This window comes from Lissotriton vulgaris, chromosome 2_2, assembly GCF_964263255.1.
Source record: "Lissotriton vulgaris chromosome 2_2, aLisVul1.2, whole genome shotgun sequence".
NCBI classification, from domain to species: Eukaryota; Metazoa; Chordata; class Amphibia; order Caudata; family Salamandridae; genus Lissotriton; species Lissotriton vulgaris.
Window position 1 is genome coordinate 290,255,901 of NC_141688.1, and position 14,015 is coordinate 290,269,915.

Genomic DNA, 14,015 nt, shown 5'->3' on the forward strand with positions numbered 1-14,015 from the left:
TCCGGCCTGTCCTAGCAGTAGATTAGAACATGAGTGATTGCACCAGCCTGTTCAAGCAGTCACCCTGAACACTAGTGATAGCTCCAGACTGTCCTAGCAGTAGATTCGAACAATAGTGATAGCTCCGGCCTGTCCTAGCAGTAGATTCGAACACGAGTGATAGCTCCAGCCTGTTCAAGCAGTCACTCTGAACACTAGTGATAGCTCCAGCCTGTCCTAGCAGTAGATTCGAACACTAGTGATAGCTCCAGCCTGTTCGAGCAGTAACTCTGAACACGAGTGATATATACAGCCTGTTCGAGCAGTAACTCTGAACACTAGTGATAGCTCCAGCCTGTCCTAGCAGTAGATTTGAACACTAGTGATAGCTCCAGCCTGTTCGAGCAGTAACTTTGAACACTAATGATAGCTCCAGCCTGTCCTAGCAGTAGATTTGAACACTAGTGATATCTACAGCCTGTTCGAGCAGTAACTCTGAACACTAGTGATAGCTCCAGCCTGTCCTAGAATTACACCTGAACACGGGTGATAGCTGCAGCCTGTCCTAGCAGTAGATTCGAACACTAGTGATAGCTACAGCCTGTTCGAGCAGTAACTCTGAACACTAGTGATAGCTCCAGCCTGTCCTAGCAGTAGATTCGAACACTAGTGATAGCTACAGCCTGTTTGAGCAGTAAATCTGAACACTAGTGATAGCTCCAGCCTGTTTGAGCAGTAACTCTGAACACTAGTGATAGCTCCAGTCTGTCCTAGAGGTAGACCTGAACACGAGTGATAGCTCCAGCCTGTTCGAGCAGTTCACCTGAACACTAGTGATAGCTCCAGCTTGTTCGAGCAGTAGAGCTGAACACTAGCGATAGCTTCAGCCTGTTCGAGCAGTACACCTGAACACTAGTGATAGCTCCAGCCTGTTCGAGCAGTTCACCTGAACACTTGTGAAAACTCCTGCCTGTCCAAGCAGCAGCTCTGAACGCTAGTGATAGCTCCAGCCTGTTCGAGCAGTAGATTTGAACACTAGTGATAGCTCCAGCCTGTCCAAGCAGCAGCTCTGAACGCTAGTGATAGCTCCAGCCTGTTCGAGCAGTAGATTTGAACACTAGTGATAGCTCCAGCCTGTCCAAGCAGCAGCTCTGAACGCTAGTGATAGCTCCAGCCTGTTCGAGCTTTAGAGCTGAACACTAGCGATAGCTCCAGCCTGTTCGAGCAGTAACTCTGAACACTAGTGATAGCTCCTGCCTGTCCTAGCAGTAGAGCTGAACACTAGTGATAGCTCCGGCCTGTCCTAGCAGTAGATTCGAACACTAGCGATAGCTCTAGCCTGTTCGAGCAGTAGATTTGAACGCTTGTGATAGCGCCTGCCTGTCCAGCAACAGCTTTGAATGCTAGTGATAGCTACAACCTGTTCGACCTTTAGAGCTGAACACTAGCGATAGCTTCAGCCTGTTCGAGCAGTCACTCTGAACACTAGTGATAGCTCCAGCCTGTTCGAGCAGTAACTTTGAACACTAGTGATAGCTCTAGCCTGTTCGAGCAGTTCACCTGAACACTAGTGAAAACTCCTGCCTGTCCAAGCAGCAGCTCTGAACGCTAGTGATAGCTCCAGCCTGTTCGAGCAGTAGATTTGAACACTAGTGATAGCTCCAGCCTGTTCGAGCAATAACGCTGAACACTAGTGATAGCTCCAGCCTATTCGAGCAGTTCACCTGAACACTATGGTTGGAGCGGCAGACCCTGATGCAGAGGTCTAGCCCGGGACCAGGTTTCAATTCCTCGCCTCGGCGGGTCTCGGGCTCAAATTTCCACGGACCTGATAATTCTTGCCTCGGTGCCTATTCTAATCATAGAGTCCCACTCTGCAACTCTGGCAATAGCTTGCTTAATCTCCACAACGGTTCCCACAACGCTAAGTATGCCTGGCTTTCACCCTGGGGGTGCCCAGGAGTGGACGCCTCACAGGGAAAGCCAGGATGGGTTCCACAGCGGTATTCGTACAAGCGCCTTGAGATCCTTGCGGGTGAGTAGTGCCCTATACAAGTATAAAAAATGTTTAAACAATTTTAGTGATATCTCCAGCCTGTCCTAGCAGTAGATTAGAACATGAGTGATAGCACCAGCCTGTTCGAGCAGTCACTCTGAACACTAGTGATAGCTCCAGCCTGTCCTAGCAGTAGATTCAAACACTAGTGATAGCTCCGGCCTGTCCTAGCAGTAGATTCGAACACGAGTGATAGATCCAGCCTGTTCGAGCAGAAACTCTGAACACTAGTGATAGCTCCGGCCTGTCCTAGCAGTAGATTCGAACACTAGCGATAGCTCCAGCCTGTTTGAGCAGTAACTCTGAACACTAGTGATAGCTCCGGCCTGTCCTAGCAGTAGATTCGAACACTAGTGATAGCTCCGGCCTGTCCTAGCAGTAGATTCGAACACTAGTGATAGCTCCAGCCTGTTTGAGCAGTAACTCTGAACAATAGTGATAGCTCCAGCCTGTTCGAGCAGTCACTCTGAACACTAGTGATAGCTCCAGCCTGTCCTAGCAGTAGATTCGAACACTAGTGATAGCTCCGGCCTGTCCTAGCAGTAGATTCGAACACGAGTGATAGATCCAGCCTGTTCGAGCAGAAACTCTGAACACTAGTGAAACTCTGTCCTAGCAGTAGATTCGAACACTAGTGATAGCTCCAGCCTGTTTGAGCAGTAACTCTGAACACTAGTGAAGGCACCCTTGCACAAACACAATCCTGCTTGTAATGCAAGCACCAGCTCATCATGGTGCAAGGGTGCCTAAACGGGTGCCTAGTAGCCACTAGTGCGCCCGGACACCGAGAGAGCGAGAGTGCGCCATATCTTGGTTAATATGGCCCATTCCTGCCCTCTGCATTTGACAGATTGTCTTGCTGCGTTGCGTTGCGTTGCGTTGCGTTGCGCTGCGTTGCGCTGCGTTGCGGTGCATCATATCTTGATGAATCTGGCTGCTGATCTTCCGGCAGGAGATGGTGCTATGTTGGTAGCACAACTGGTGCAGAGCCGAACATACTCAGGCAGGCAGAAGCAATCACACCCTGAGCAAACTCAGGCAGACAGAAGCAATCCCACCCTGAGCAAACTCAGGTAGACAGAAGCAATCACACCCTGAGAAACCGCTCCAGAGGCCGTACCTGAGTCCCAGGGGTTCTCGCATAGCAAACTTGATTTCGTTGCCCAGCACCTGGCTGATCTAAAATGGAAGAATGAGAAGAGAAGGAGCAGGGGTTAGAGGTCATCGACGAAAGGGTCATGTCAGATACAACTGATACACAGTGCATAGAGAAACGCACCAGTCAAAGCCAATAGCACGAGAGACTACACATTGAAAGGCAAACACCTGTACAGAGGCTCCATCGACCTCTCAGGAACATGTAGCGTTATCACTCAGCACAGGTGCATCAGAGGAGTGTGAAAGAAGCCCTCACAGGAGGGGAATAGACAGACACCTCTAGATTAGTGACAGCACTGGGGCCCTGGCAGTAATGCGAAAACGGTACTCACTGCAGCGCCGGGGGTTGCACAGCCCTGTAACGATAATTATTACATGCAGACTGTTGGAGTGTGTCATATTCCCACCCTTATTCTAATAAATTCGACTGTGTGAATGAGATTAAAGAAATAGACACAGAAGACGGTAGGGAGGACAGATTTCAAAGACAGTCTATAAAAACATCGTTTTGCAAGAAGGGAGTCATTCTGTAGCAGTTCACCGTAATTAAAGAGTAATTAAAGAGTCCTCCAGTGGCTCAAAATAGAAGGATTGTGACTCACACTTTCATCAGGTTGATTACTCAAACATGCCTCTCTTTCACTTCAATGAGAACGAGAAATCTTGAGCGTCTGGGGTAAATGGTTAATTGTGAAAACTAGAAGCGTTTGCAAAACAAGGCGAAAAAGAAAAGTTTTTATTGATCAGCAGACTCGCTATTTAGTGTGTCAAGTGACACAATTCACCACCCCCACGCACAGAGCAGGACACGCCCTCGACCACATCTTTGCAGGAGGAACTAACATCCGCTTCACCCACACCGCGCAGCCCCTCTGGACAGACACTACTGCGTACACTACACCTTCAATACCACCACCACACTGAAACCCCCCCCCCCCCGCGCCCGCCACGGCGGAACTTGAGCAAGATCACAGAGGAACACCACCATTCGCCTAGACCCCACCAGCAACACGACTGACGCCAACTCTGCAGTCAAAGAACTCGACCGCTGGATCTCAAGCTGCGCCGACATGCTCACCCCCCCTTCACCACCCCGCTAAACAACGCCTTCCGAAGGCCGCCTGGTTCACCACCGAACTCCAAGAAGCCAGACGCACCGGCAGACGCCTCGAGAAAACTTGGCATAACTGTAAGACCACAGAAGACCTGAACAACCACAAGAAATCCCAGAAGGAATACCACCGGCAAATAAGGGACACCAAGCGTACCTTCATCAAGAACACGATCCACACCAACGCAACCAATGCCAAAGAACGTTTCAACGTCATACAGCAATTCTCCTAACCCCCAGTGAAGCCATGGACGTCACACCATCCCAGGAACTCTGCAACAAGCTCAGCTCCTACTGCCATCTCAAGATCAAGGTCCTCTACGACAACTTCAACGTAGAAACACGGGACACTACCCGCCTCCACACCTTCGACAACCAGCCGACCATCATGACCTGGAATCCCGTCACTGTGTAGCATGAACAACACCCACTTTGGCACCCCCATGGCCCCTGCCCTCCTCACATCTACCATAGGGCTGCCGCGGCCATTGCACCCAAACTAGGACGGACCATCGAGGTCTCTTTCAAGTCCGGCATCTTCCCAGATGACTGGAAATGGGTGGAAGTCAAGCCCCTCTTCAAGAAGCTCTGGAATGACTCGACAGATCTGAAAAACTACCGACGCACTCCCTGCTCCCCTTCGCTGCCAAAGTCACAGAAAGACTCGTAAATGCCCAGCTGACCACCTTCATCGAAGAGAACTCCATCCTAGACTCCTCACAGTCCGGATTCCTTAGCAACCACAGCACTGAGACCACCCTCCTCGCCGCCAAGGATGACATCCACATGCTACTCGATCTGGGACACATCCCGCCCTCATTCTACTAGACCTCTCCGCAGCCTTCGACCTAGCCTCACACTGCACGCTCACAGCCAGACTTCACGACACAGGAGTACGAGGAACCGCCCTCAGCTGGATTCGATCCTTTCTCGCCGGCAGAACCCAGATGATCAGACTCCCTCCCTTCCTCTCTGAACCAACAGAGATCAACTGCGGTGTACCTCAAGGATCATCGCTCAGCCCCACACTCTTCAACATCTACATGGCCCCAATCACTGCCATTGTCTGACAGCGCGGGCTCAGCATAGTCTCATGCCGACGACACCCAGGTCAACCTCTCCCTCTCAAAGAACCCTGATGACACCAGACTCGGCTTCCAGAAAGGAATGAAGGACGTCACGCGCTGGAAGGACAGCTGCCTGATTCTCAACTCGGAGAAGAGCGAAGTCCTCCTCCTAGGACCCTCCAACTTGGCCTGGGACAAACCCTGGTGGCCCGCTGCCCTCGGGAGTCCACCCACCCCTACAGACCATGCAAAGAACCTCGGCCAGATCAACTCCGTCACGTCCACCAGCTTCAACTGCCTTTGCATCCTCCGAAAGACCTTCAAATGGAACCCCCCCGAATGCCGAAAGACCGTTCCCACGCACTCATAACCAGCAGACTGGACTACGGCAACGTACTCTACGCCGGACTCAACAGAACCCTGCTGCACAAGCTCCAAACCATCCAGAACGCCGCTGCAAGACTCGTCCTAGGGACACCATGACATGAACACATAACCCAACACCTACGAGATTTCCACTGGCTCCCCGTCGAGAAGAGTGACTTACAAACTTCTCACCCATGCCTACAAAGCCCTCCACAACATCGGACCCAAATACCTCAACGAGAGAGTCTCCTTCCATGTTCCCAAAAGGAGCCTCTGCTCTGACTACCTCGCCCTGGTAGAGACCCCCTGCATCCGCAGGAACAGAGCTGGCCGACGAGCCTTCTCCTACATCGCAGCCAAGACCTGGAAAGGGTCTCCCAGCAAACATCAGACGCTCCCCGAGACTGCACACCTTCAGAAAGTACCTCAAGACTTGGTCTTCAACTGAACCTTAGCAGGCCCATCTCCCCCCCCTCCAGCGCCTTGGGACCCTAACGGGTGAGTAGCGCGCTTTATAAGCCCCTGATTAATTGATTGATTGATTACATTTACACAGAATTTACTACATAGATCTCACAATACAGTGAAACGTGGCAATCAAGCCAACACCTGTGAAATATTACTGCCAACACTACTACCTCTAGCGCCTACCTGCAGAGGTGCTAAATACGTGCAGCTGAACAACACTGTAATAAACTCAGTTGTGCAGAGATGTGAAAGAATACGTGTTTCTATGTTAGTAGGGTTCAGGGTTATTCTCAGAGGTAACTTGCACATGAATGATTTACACGTGAGTTTACTCTTGCACTTTTTAGTAACTTTACTGCATTGGCGATTCACGAAATAGGAATGTAAAGGCAATCAAAAGTTCAGATTGACATGACTCCACCCCTAAAAACAAAAAGTGGGTAGAGACAACTTTAGAAGTGTAAGTTACTACTGACAAAAATAAACAGTTGTAAGGCCAGAACTGCACTTGGCCAATCAATAATACTACAGCACTCCCTCATAGAGAGTAATAGAAGTTAACACTTAAAATAAAATCCCAAAGGAATAATGCTAAATTGAATTAAAATATTTTAAGAATCTACAAATTTAAATATATGAAATAATTTATTAAAAAACGAAATATCAAATATATATTTGATTGTAAAATTCTTTAACCAGCCTTTTTAATTTAAAAATTAATGTAAGATTACATTTTCATGAAATTAAATGACTTTTAATTAATTCTACACACCACTTTTATTACATAGTAAAATATATCTTCGTAGAAAGAGATGGGCTCTGAACCTCCGCTCACAGAGAAGGGCTGAGCATATTGATTCTGTCCATGTGTTGTTACTTCCTATGATGCAATGGGGGATAAGTGGCATGAGATGCCACTTTCACCATCTCTGTAAATATAAAAACATTATGTCACAGAACCATAGCATGGCCCTAGAAGCCCCTGCTGCACCAGTGACACGTAGAAACAGTGGTGTGGACTGAGGTACTGGGAGTGAGGAACCTAACCGTGCCACCTAGTGACTAATCAGATCATTTTATTACCTATTTCATTATCAGGGGGAGTAGTACCAGGGCATCTATACACCTCATGAGAGGGCCAGCATATAATGCTGCAACAGGAAGCCTTAGTAGTCACAGTATACCATGGCCTGGTGCACTGAAGGTCGAGCCTGAATACTGAACCAGGGATCCCTAGTGGTTGGAGTAGATCATGTACTGGTGTAGTTGAGATAAAACATCAGAAGGGATCCTTAGTGGTAGGAGTAGATTAAGAACTGGTGTAGTTGGTTCTAGCAGGTCATACATCAGAAGGGATCCTTGGTGGTAGGAGTAGATCATGAACTGGTGTAGTTGAGTTCTAGCAGATCATACATCAGAAGGGATCCTTAGTGGTCGGAGTAGATCAAGAATGGGTGTAGTTGAGGTCTAGCAGATCATACATCAGGAGGGATCCATAGTGGTAGGAGTAGATCATGAAGTGGTGTAGTTGAGATCATACATCAGAAGGGATCCTTAGTGGTAGGAGTAGATCATGAACTGGTGTAGTTGAGATCATACATCAGAAGGGATCCTTAGTGGTAGGAGTAGATCATGTAGTGGTGTAGTTGATGTCTAGCAGATCATACATCAGAAGGGATCATTAGTGGTAGGAGTAGATCAAGAACTGGTGTAGTTGAGGTCTAGCAGATCATACATCAGAAGTGATCATTAGTGGTAGGAGTAGATCAAGAACTGGTGTAGTTGAGGTCTAGCAGATCATACATCAGAAGGGATCATTAGTGGTAGGAGTAGATCATGAACTGGTGTAGTTGAGGTCTAGCAGATCATACATCAGGAGGGATCATTAGTGGTAGGAGTAGATCATGAACTGGTGTAGTTGAGGTCTAGCAGATCATACATCAGGAGGGATTCATAGTGGTAGGAGTAGATCAAGAACTGGTGTAGTTGAGGTCTAGCAGATCATACATCAGAAGGGATCATTAGTGGTAGGAGTAGATCATGAACTGGTGTAGTTGAGGTCTAGCAGATCATACATCAGGAGGGATTCATAGTGGTAGGAGTAGATCAAGAACTGGTGTAGTTGAGGTCTAGCAGATCATACATCAGGAGGGATCCATAGTGGTAGGAGTAGGTCATGAACTGGTGTAGTTGAGGTCTAGCAGATCATACATCAGAAGGCATCTTAGTGGTAGGAGTAGATAAAGAACTGGTGTAGTTGAGGTCTAGCAGATCATACATCAGTAGGGATCATTAGTGGTAGGAGTAGATCAAGCACTGGTGTAGTTTAGGTCTAGCAGATCATACATCAGAAGGGATCATTAGTGGTAGGAGTAGATCAAGCACTGGTGTAGTTTAGGTCTAGCAGATCATACATTAGAAGGGATCATTAGTGGTAGGAGTAGATCAAGCACTGGTGTAGTTTAGGTCTAGCAGATCATACATCAGGAGGGATCCTTAGTGGTAGGAGTAGGTCATGAACCGGTGTAGTTGAGGTCTAGCAGATCATACATCAGGAGGCTACTTAGTGGTAGGAGTAGATAAAGAACTGGTATAGTTGAGGTCTAGCAGATCAGACATCAGTAGGGATCATTAGTGGTAGGAGTAGATCAAGAACTGGTGTAGTTGAGGTCTAGCAGATCATACATCAGAAGGAAACCTTGGTGGTAGGAGTAGATCAAGAACTGTTGTAGTTGAGGTCTAGCAGATCATACATCAGAAGGGAACCTTGGTGGTAGGAGTAGATCATGAACTGGTGTAGTTGAGGTCATACATCAGGAGGGATCCTTAGCGGTCTGAATAGATCATGAATTGGTGTAGTTGAGATCATACATCAGGTGGGATCCTTAGTGGTAGGAGTAGATCATGAACTGGTGTAGTTGAGGTCTAGCAGATCATACATCAGAAGTGATCATTAGTGGTAGGAGTAGATCAAGAACTGGTGTAGTTGAGGTCTAGCAGATCATACATCAGAAGGGATCATTAGTGGTAGGAGTAGATCAAGAACGGGTGTAGTTGAGGTCTAGCAGATCATACATCAGAAGGGATCCTTAGTGGTAGGAGTAGATCATGAACTGGTGTAGTTGAGGTCTAGCAGATCATACATCAGAAGGAAACCTTGGTGGTAGGAGTAGATCAAGAACTGTTGTAGTTGAGGTCAAACAGATCATACATCAGAAGGGAACCTTGGTGGTAGGAGTAGATCATGAACTGGTGTAGTTGAGGTCTAGCAGATCATACATCAGAAGGGAACCTTGGTGGTAGGAGTAGATCATGAACTGTTGTAGTTGAGGTCTAGCAGATCATACATCAGAAGGGAACCTTTGTGGTAGGAGTAGATCATGAACTGGTGTAGTCGAGGTCTAGCAGATCATACATCAGTAGGGATCCATATTGGTAGGAGTAGATCATGAAGTGGTGTAGTTGAGATCATACATCAGAAGGGATCCTTAGTGGTAGGAGTAGATCATGAACTGGTGTAGTTGAGATCATACATCAGAAGGGATCCTTAGTGGTAGGAGTAGATCATGTAGTGGTGTAGTTGATGTCTAGCAGATCATACATCAGAAGGGATCATTAGTGGTAGGAGTAGATCAAGAACTGGTGTAGTTGAGGTCTAGCAGATCATACATCAGAAGTGATCATTAGTGGTAGGAGTAGATCAAGAACTGGTGTAGTTGAGGTCTAGCAGATCATACATCAGAAGGGATCATTAGTGGTAGGAGTAGATCATGAACTGGTGTAGTTGAGGTCTAGCAGATAATACATCAGGAGGGATCATTAGTGGTAGGAGTAGATCATGAACTGGTGTAGTTGAGGTCTAGCAGATCATACATCAGGAGGGATTCATAGTGGTAGGAGTAGATCAAGAACTGGTGTAGTTGAGGTCTAGCAGATCATACATCAGAAGGGATCATTAGTGGTAGGAGTAGATCATGAACTGGTGTAGTTGAGGTCTAGCAGATCATACATCAGGAGGGATTCATAGTGGTAGGAGTAGATCAAGAACTGGTGTAGTTGAGGTCTAGCAGATCATACATCAGGAGGGATCCATAGTGGTAGGAGTAGGTCATGAACTGGTGTAGTTGAGGTCTAGCAGATCATACATCAGAAGGCATCTTACTGGTAGGAGTAGATAAAGAACTGGTGTAGTTGAGGTCTAGCAGATCATACATCAGAAGGGATCATTAGTGGTAGGAGTAGATCAAGAACTGGTGTAGTTGAGGTCTAGCAGATCATACATCAGAAGGGATCCTTAGTGGTAGGAGTAGATCATGAACTGGTGTAGTTGAGGTCTAGCAGATCATACATCAGGAGGGATTCATAGTGGTAGGAGTAGATCAAGAACTGGTGTAGTTGAGGTCTAGCAGATCATACATCAGAAGGGATCATTAGTGGTAGGAGTAGATCATGAACTGGTGTAGTTGAGGTCTAGCAGATCATACATCAGGAGGGATTCATAGTGGTAGGAGTAGATCAAGAACTGGTGTAGTTGAGGTCTAGCAGATCATACATCAGGAGGGATCCATAGTGGTAGGAGTAGGTCATGAACTGGTGTAGTTGAGGTCTAGCAGATCATACATCAGAAGGCATCTTAGTGGTAGGAGTAGATAAAGAACTGGTGTAGTTGAGGTCTAGCAGATCATACATCAGTAGGGATCATTAGTGGTAGGAGTAGATCAAGCACTGGTGTAGTTTAGGTCTAGCAGATCATACATCAGAAGGGATCATTAGTGGTAGGAGTAGAGCAAGCACTGGTGTAGTTTAGGTCTAGCAGATCATACATTAGAAGGGATCATTAGTGGTAGGAGTAGATCAAGCACTGGTGTAGTTTAGGTCTAGCAGATCATACATCAGGAGGGATCCTTAGTGGTAGGAGTAGGTCATGAACCGGTGTAGTTGAGGTCTAGCAGATCATACATCAGGAGGCTACTTAGTGGTAGGAGTAGATAAAGAACTGGTATAGTTGAGGTCTAGCAGATCAGACATCAGTAGGGATCATTAGTGGTAGGAGTAGATCAAGAACTGGTGTAGTTGAGGTCTAGCAGGTCATACATCAGAAGGAAACCTTGGTGGTAGGAGTAGATCAAGAACTGTTGTAGTTGAGGTCTAGCAGATCATACATCAGAAGGGAACCTTGGTGGTAGGAGTAGATCATGAACTGGTGTAGTTGAGGTCTAGCAGATCATACATCAGAAGGGATCATTAGTGGTAGGAGTAGATCATGAACTGGTGTAGTTGAGGTCTAGCAGATAATACATCAGGAGGGATCATTAGTGGTAGGAGTAGATCATGAACTGGTGTAGTTGAGGTCTAGCAGATCATACATCAGGAGGGATTCATAGTGGTAGGAGTAGATCAAGAACTGGTGTAGTTGAGGTCTAGCAGATCATACATCAGAAGGGATCATTAGTGGTAGGAGTAGATCATGAACTGGTGTAGTTGAGGTCTAGCAGATCATACATCAGGAGGGATTCATAGTGGTAGGAGTAGATCAAGAACTGGTGTAGTTGAGGTCTAGCAGATCATACATCAGGAGGGATCCATAGTGGTAGGAGTAGGTCATGAACTGGTGTAGTTGAGGTCTAGCAGATCATACATCAGAAGGCATCTTAGTGGTAGGAGTAGATAAAGAACTGGTGTAGTTGAGGTCTAGCAGATCATACATCAGAAGGGATCATTAGTGGTAGGAGTAGATCAAGAACTGGTGTAGTTGAGGTCTAGCAGATCATACATCAGAAGGGATCCTTAGTGGTAGGAGTAGATCATGAACTGGTGTAGTTGAGGTCTAGCAGATCATACATCAGGAGGGATTCATAGTGGTAGGAGTAGATCAAGAACTGGTGTAGTTGAGGTCTAGCAGATCATACATCAGAAGGGATCATTAGTGGTAGGAGTAGATCATAAACTGGTGTAGTTGAGGTCTAGCAGATCATACATCAGGAGGGATTCATAGTGGTAGGAGTAGATCAAGAACTGGTGTAGTTGAGGTCTAGCAGATCATACATCAGGAGGGATCCATAGTGGTAGGAGTAGGTCATGAACTGGTGTAGTTGAGGTCTAGCAGATCATACATCAGAAGGCATCTTAGTGGTAGGAGTAGATAAAGAACTGGTGTAGTTGAGGTCTAGCAGATCATACATCAGGAGGGATCCATAGTGGTAGGAGTAGGTCATGAACTGGTGTAGTTGAGGTCTAGCAGATCATACATCAGGAGGCTACTTAGTGGTAGGAGTAGATAAAGAACTGGTATAGTTGAGGTCTAGCAGATCAGACATCATTAGGGATCATTAGTGGTAGGAGTAGATCAAGAACTGGTGTAGTTGAGGTCTAGCAGATCATACATCAGAAGTGATCATTAGTGGTAGGAGTAGATCAAGAACTTGTGTAGTTGAGGTCTAGCAGATCATACATCAGAAGGAAACCTTGGTGGTAGGAGTAGATCAAGAACTGTTGTAGTTGAGGTCTAGCAGATCATACATCAGAAGGGAACCTTGGTGGTAGGAGTAGATCATGAACTGGTGTAGTTGAGGTCATACATCAGGAGGGATCCTTAGCGGTCTGAATAGATCATGAATTGGTGTAGTTGAGATCATACATCAGGTGGGATCCTTAGTGGTAGGAGTAGATCATGAACTGGTGTAGTTGAGGTCTAGCAGATCATACATCAGAAGTGATCATTAGTGGTAGGAGTAGATCAAGAACTGGTGTAGTTGAGGTCTAGCAGATCATACATCAGAAGGGATCATTAGTGGTAGGAGTAGATCAAGAACGGGTGTAGTTGAGGTCTAGCAGATCATACATCAGAAGGGATCCTTAGTGGTAGGAGTAGATCATGAACTGGTGTAGTTGAGGTCTAGCAGATCATACATCAGAAGGAAACCTTGGTGGTAGGAGTAGATCAAGAACTGTTGTAGTTGAGGTCAAACAGATCATACATCAGAAGGGAACCTTGGTGGTAGGAGTAGATCATGAACTGGTGTAGTTGAGGTCTAGCAGATCATACATCAGAAGGGAACCTTGGTGGTAGGAGTAGATCATGAACTGTTGTAGTTGAGGTCTAGCAGATCATACATCAGAAGGGAACCTTTGTGGTAGGAGTAGATCATGAACTGGTGTAGTCGAGGTCTAGCAGATCATACATCAGGAGGAATCGTTAGTGGTCGGTGTAGATCATGAACTGGTGTAGTTGGATATAACTTAAGTAGGTCTTGTTGGTTCAATGATTTGATTAACATTGTGCACACTTTGTGTCCTTTGTTCATATTCTAAGTATTAGTGGTTTAATGCTGAGTTTTGATAGTAAAGTTTTAGGGGAGGAGCGGTGGGTGGAGCGAGGACGGATACTCTTCTAACAGAGTGGTTTACCTCCCCATAGGAGCGCTCCAGACTTACTCTGGAGTAGGAAGGGTGATGAGGTGAGGATCACTGGGAGGTTTCGGCAGCCAAGGGAGCGGGGGAAGAGACGGTGTGTGAAGGGGTGCGAGTAGGGATTCTTCATGGCAAGCTGGCAGTCCAAAGCTTAAACCCTGTGGAGGTGCTGAAGAAGGGATGGGCATGAAGGATGCGTTCCAAATCCCATGAACAGCATAACTGCAACTAGGCCTGTATTACACAGATTGCCTCTGTGGCTCAACGGACATGTGTGCCCGCTAAGCATACCCAAGGCGCTATGGTCTTACAGAAGGGACTGCAGTTTGTGCAGACACTTCAGTAAAACTGATAGCACTGGAGTAATATAGAGCAAGCACAATCTTAAGGGGGTTTTCCC

At 46.7% G+C, this 14,015-nt stretch overlaps 1 protein-coding gene across 1 annotated transcript in view; it reads right to left on the reverse strand.

Moving 5' to 3' along the window:
* The window catches only part of TP53I11 (tumor protein p53 inducible protein 11), a 488,139-nt gene that overhangs the window by 50,497 nt on the left and 423,627 nt on the right, over nucleotides 1–14,015 (reverse strand). Inside the window, exon 4 of the mRNA XM_086959614.1 lies at nucleotides 3,156–3,214. Within this exon, the coding sequence (XP_086815740.1) occupies nucleotides 3,156–3,214 (59 nt within the window). The remainder of the gene's footprint in view (nucleotides 1–3,155; nucleotides 3,215–14,015) is intronic.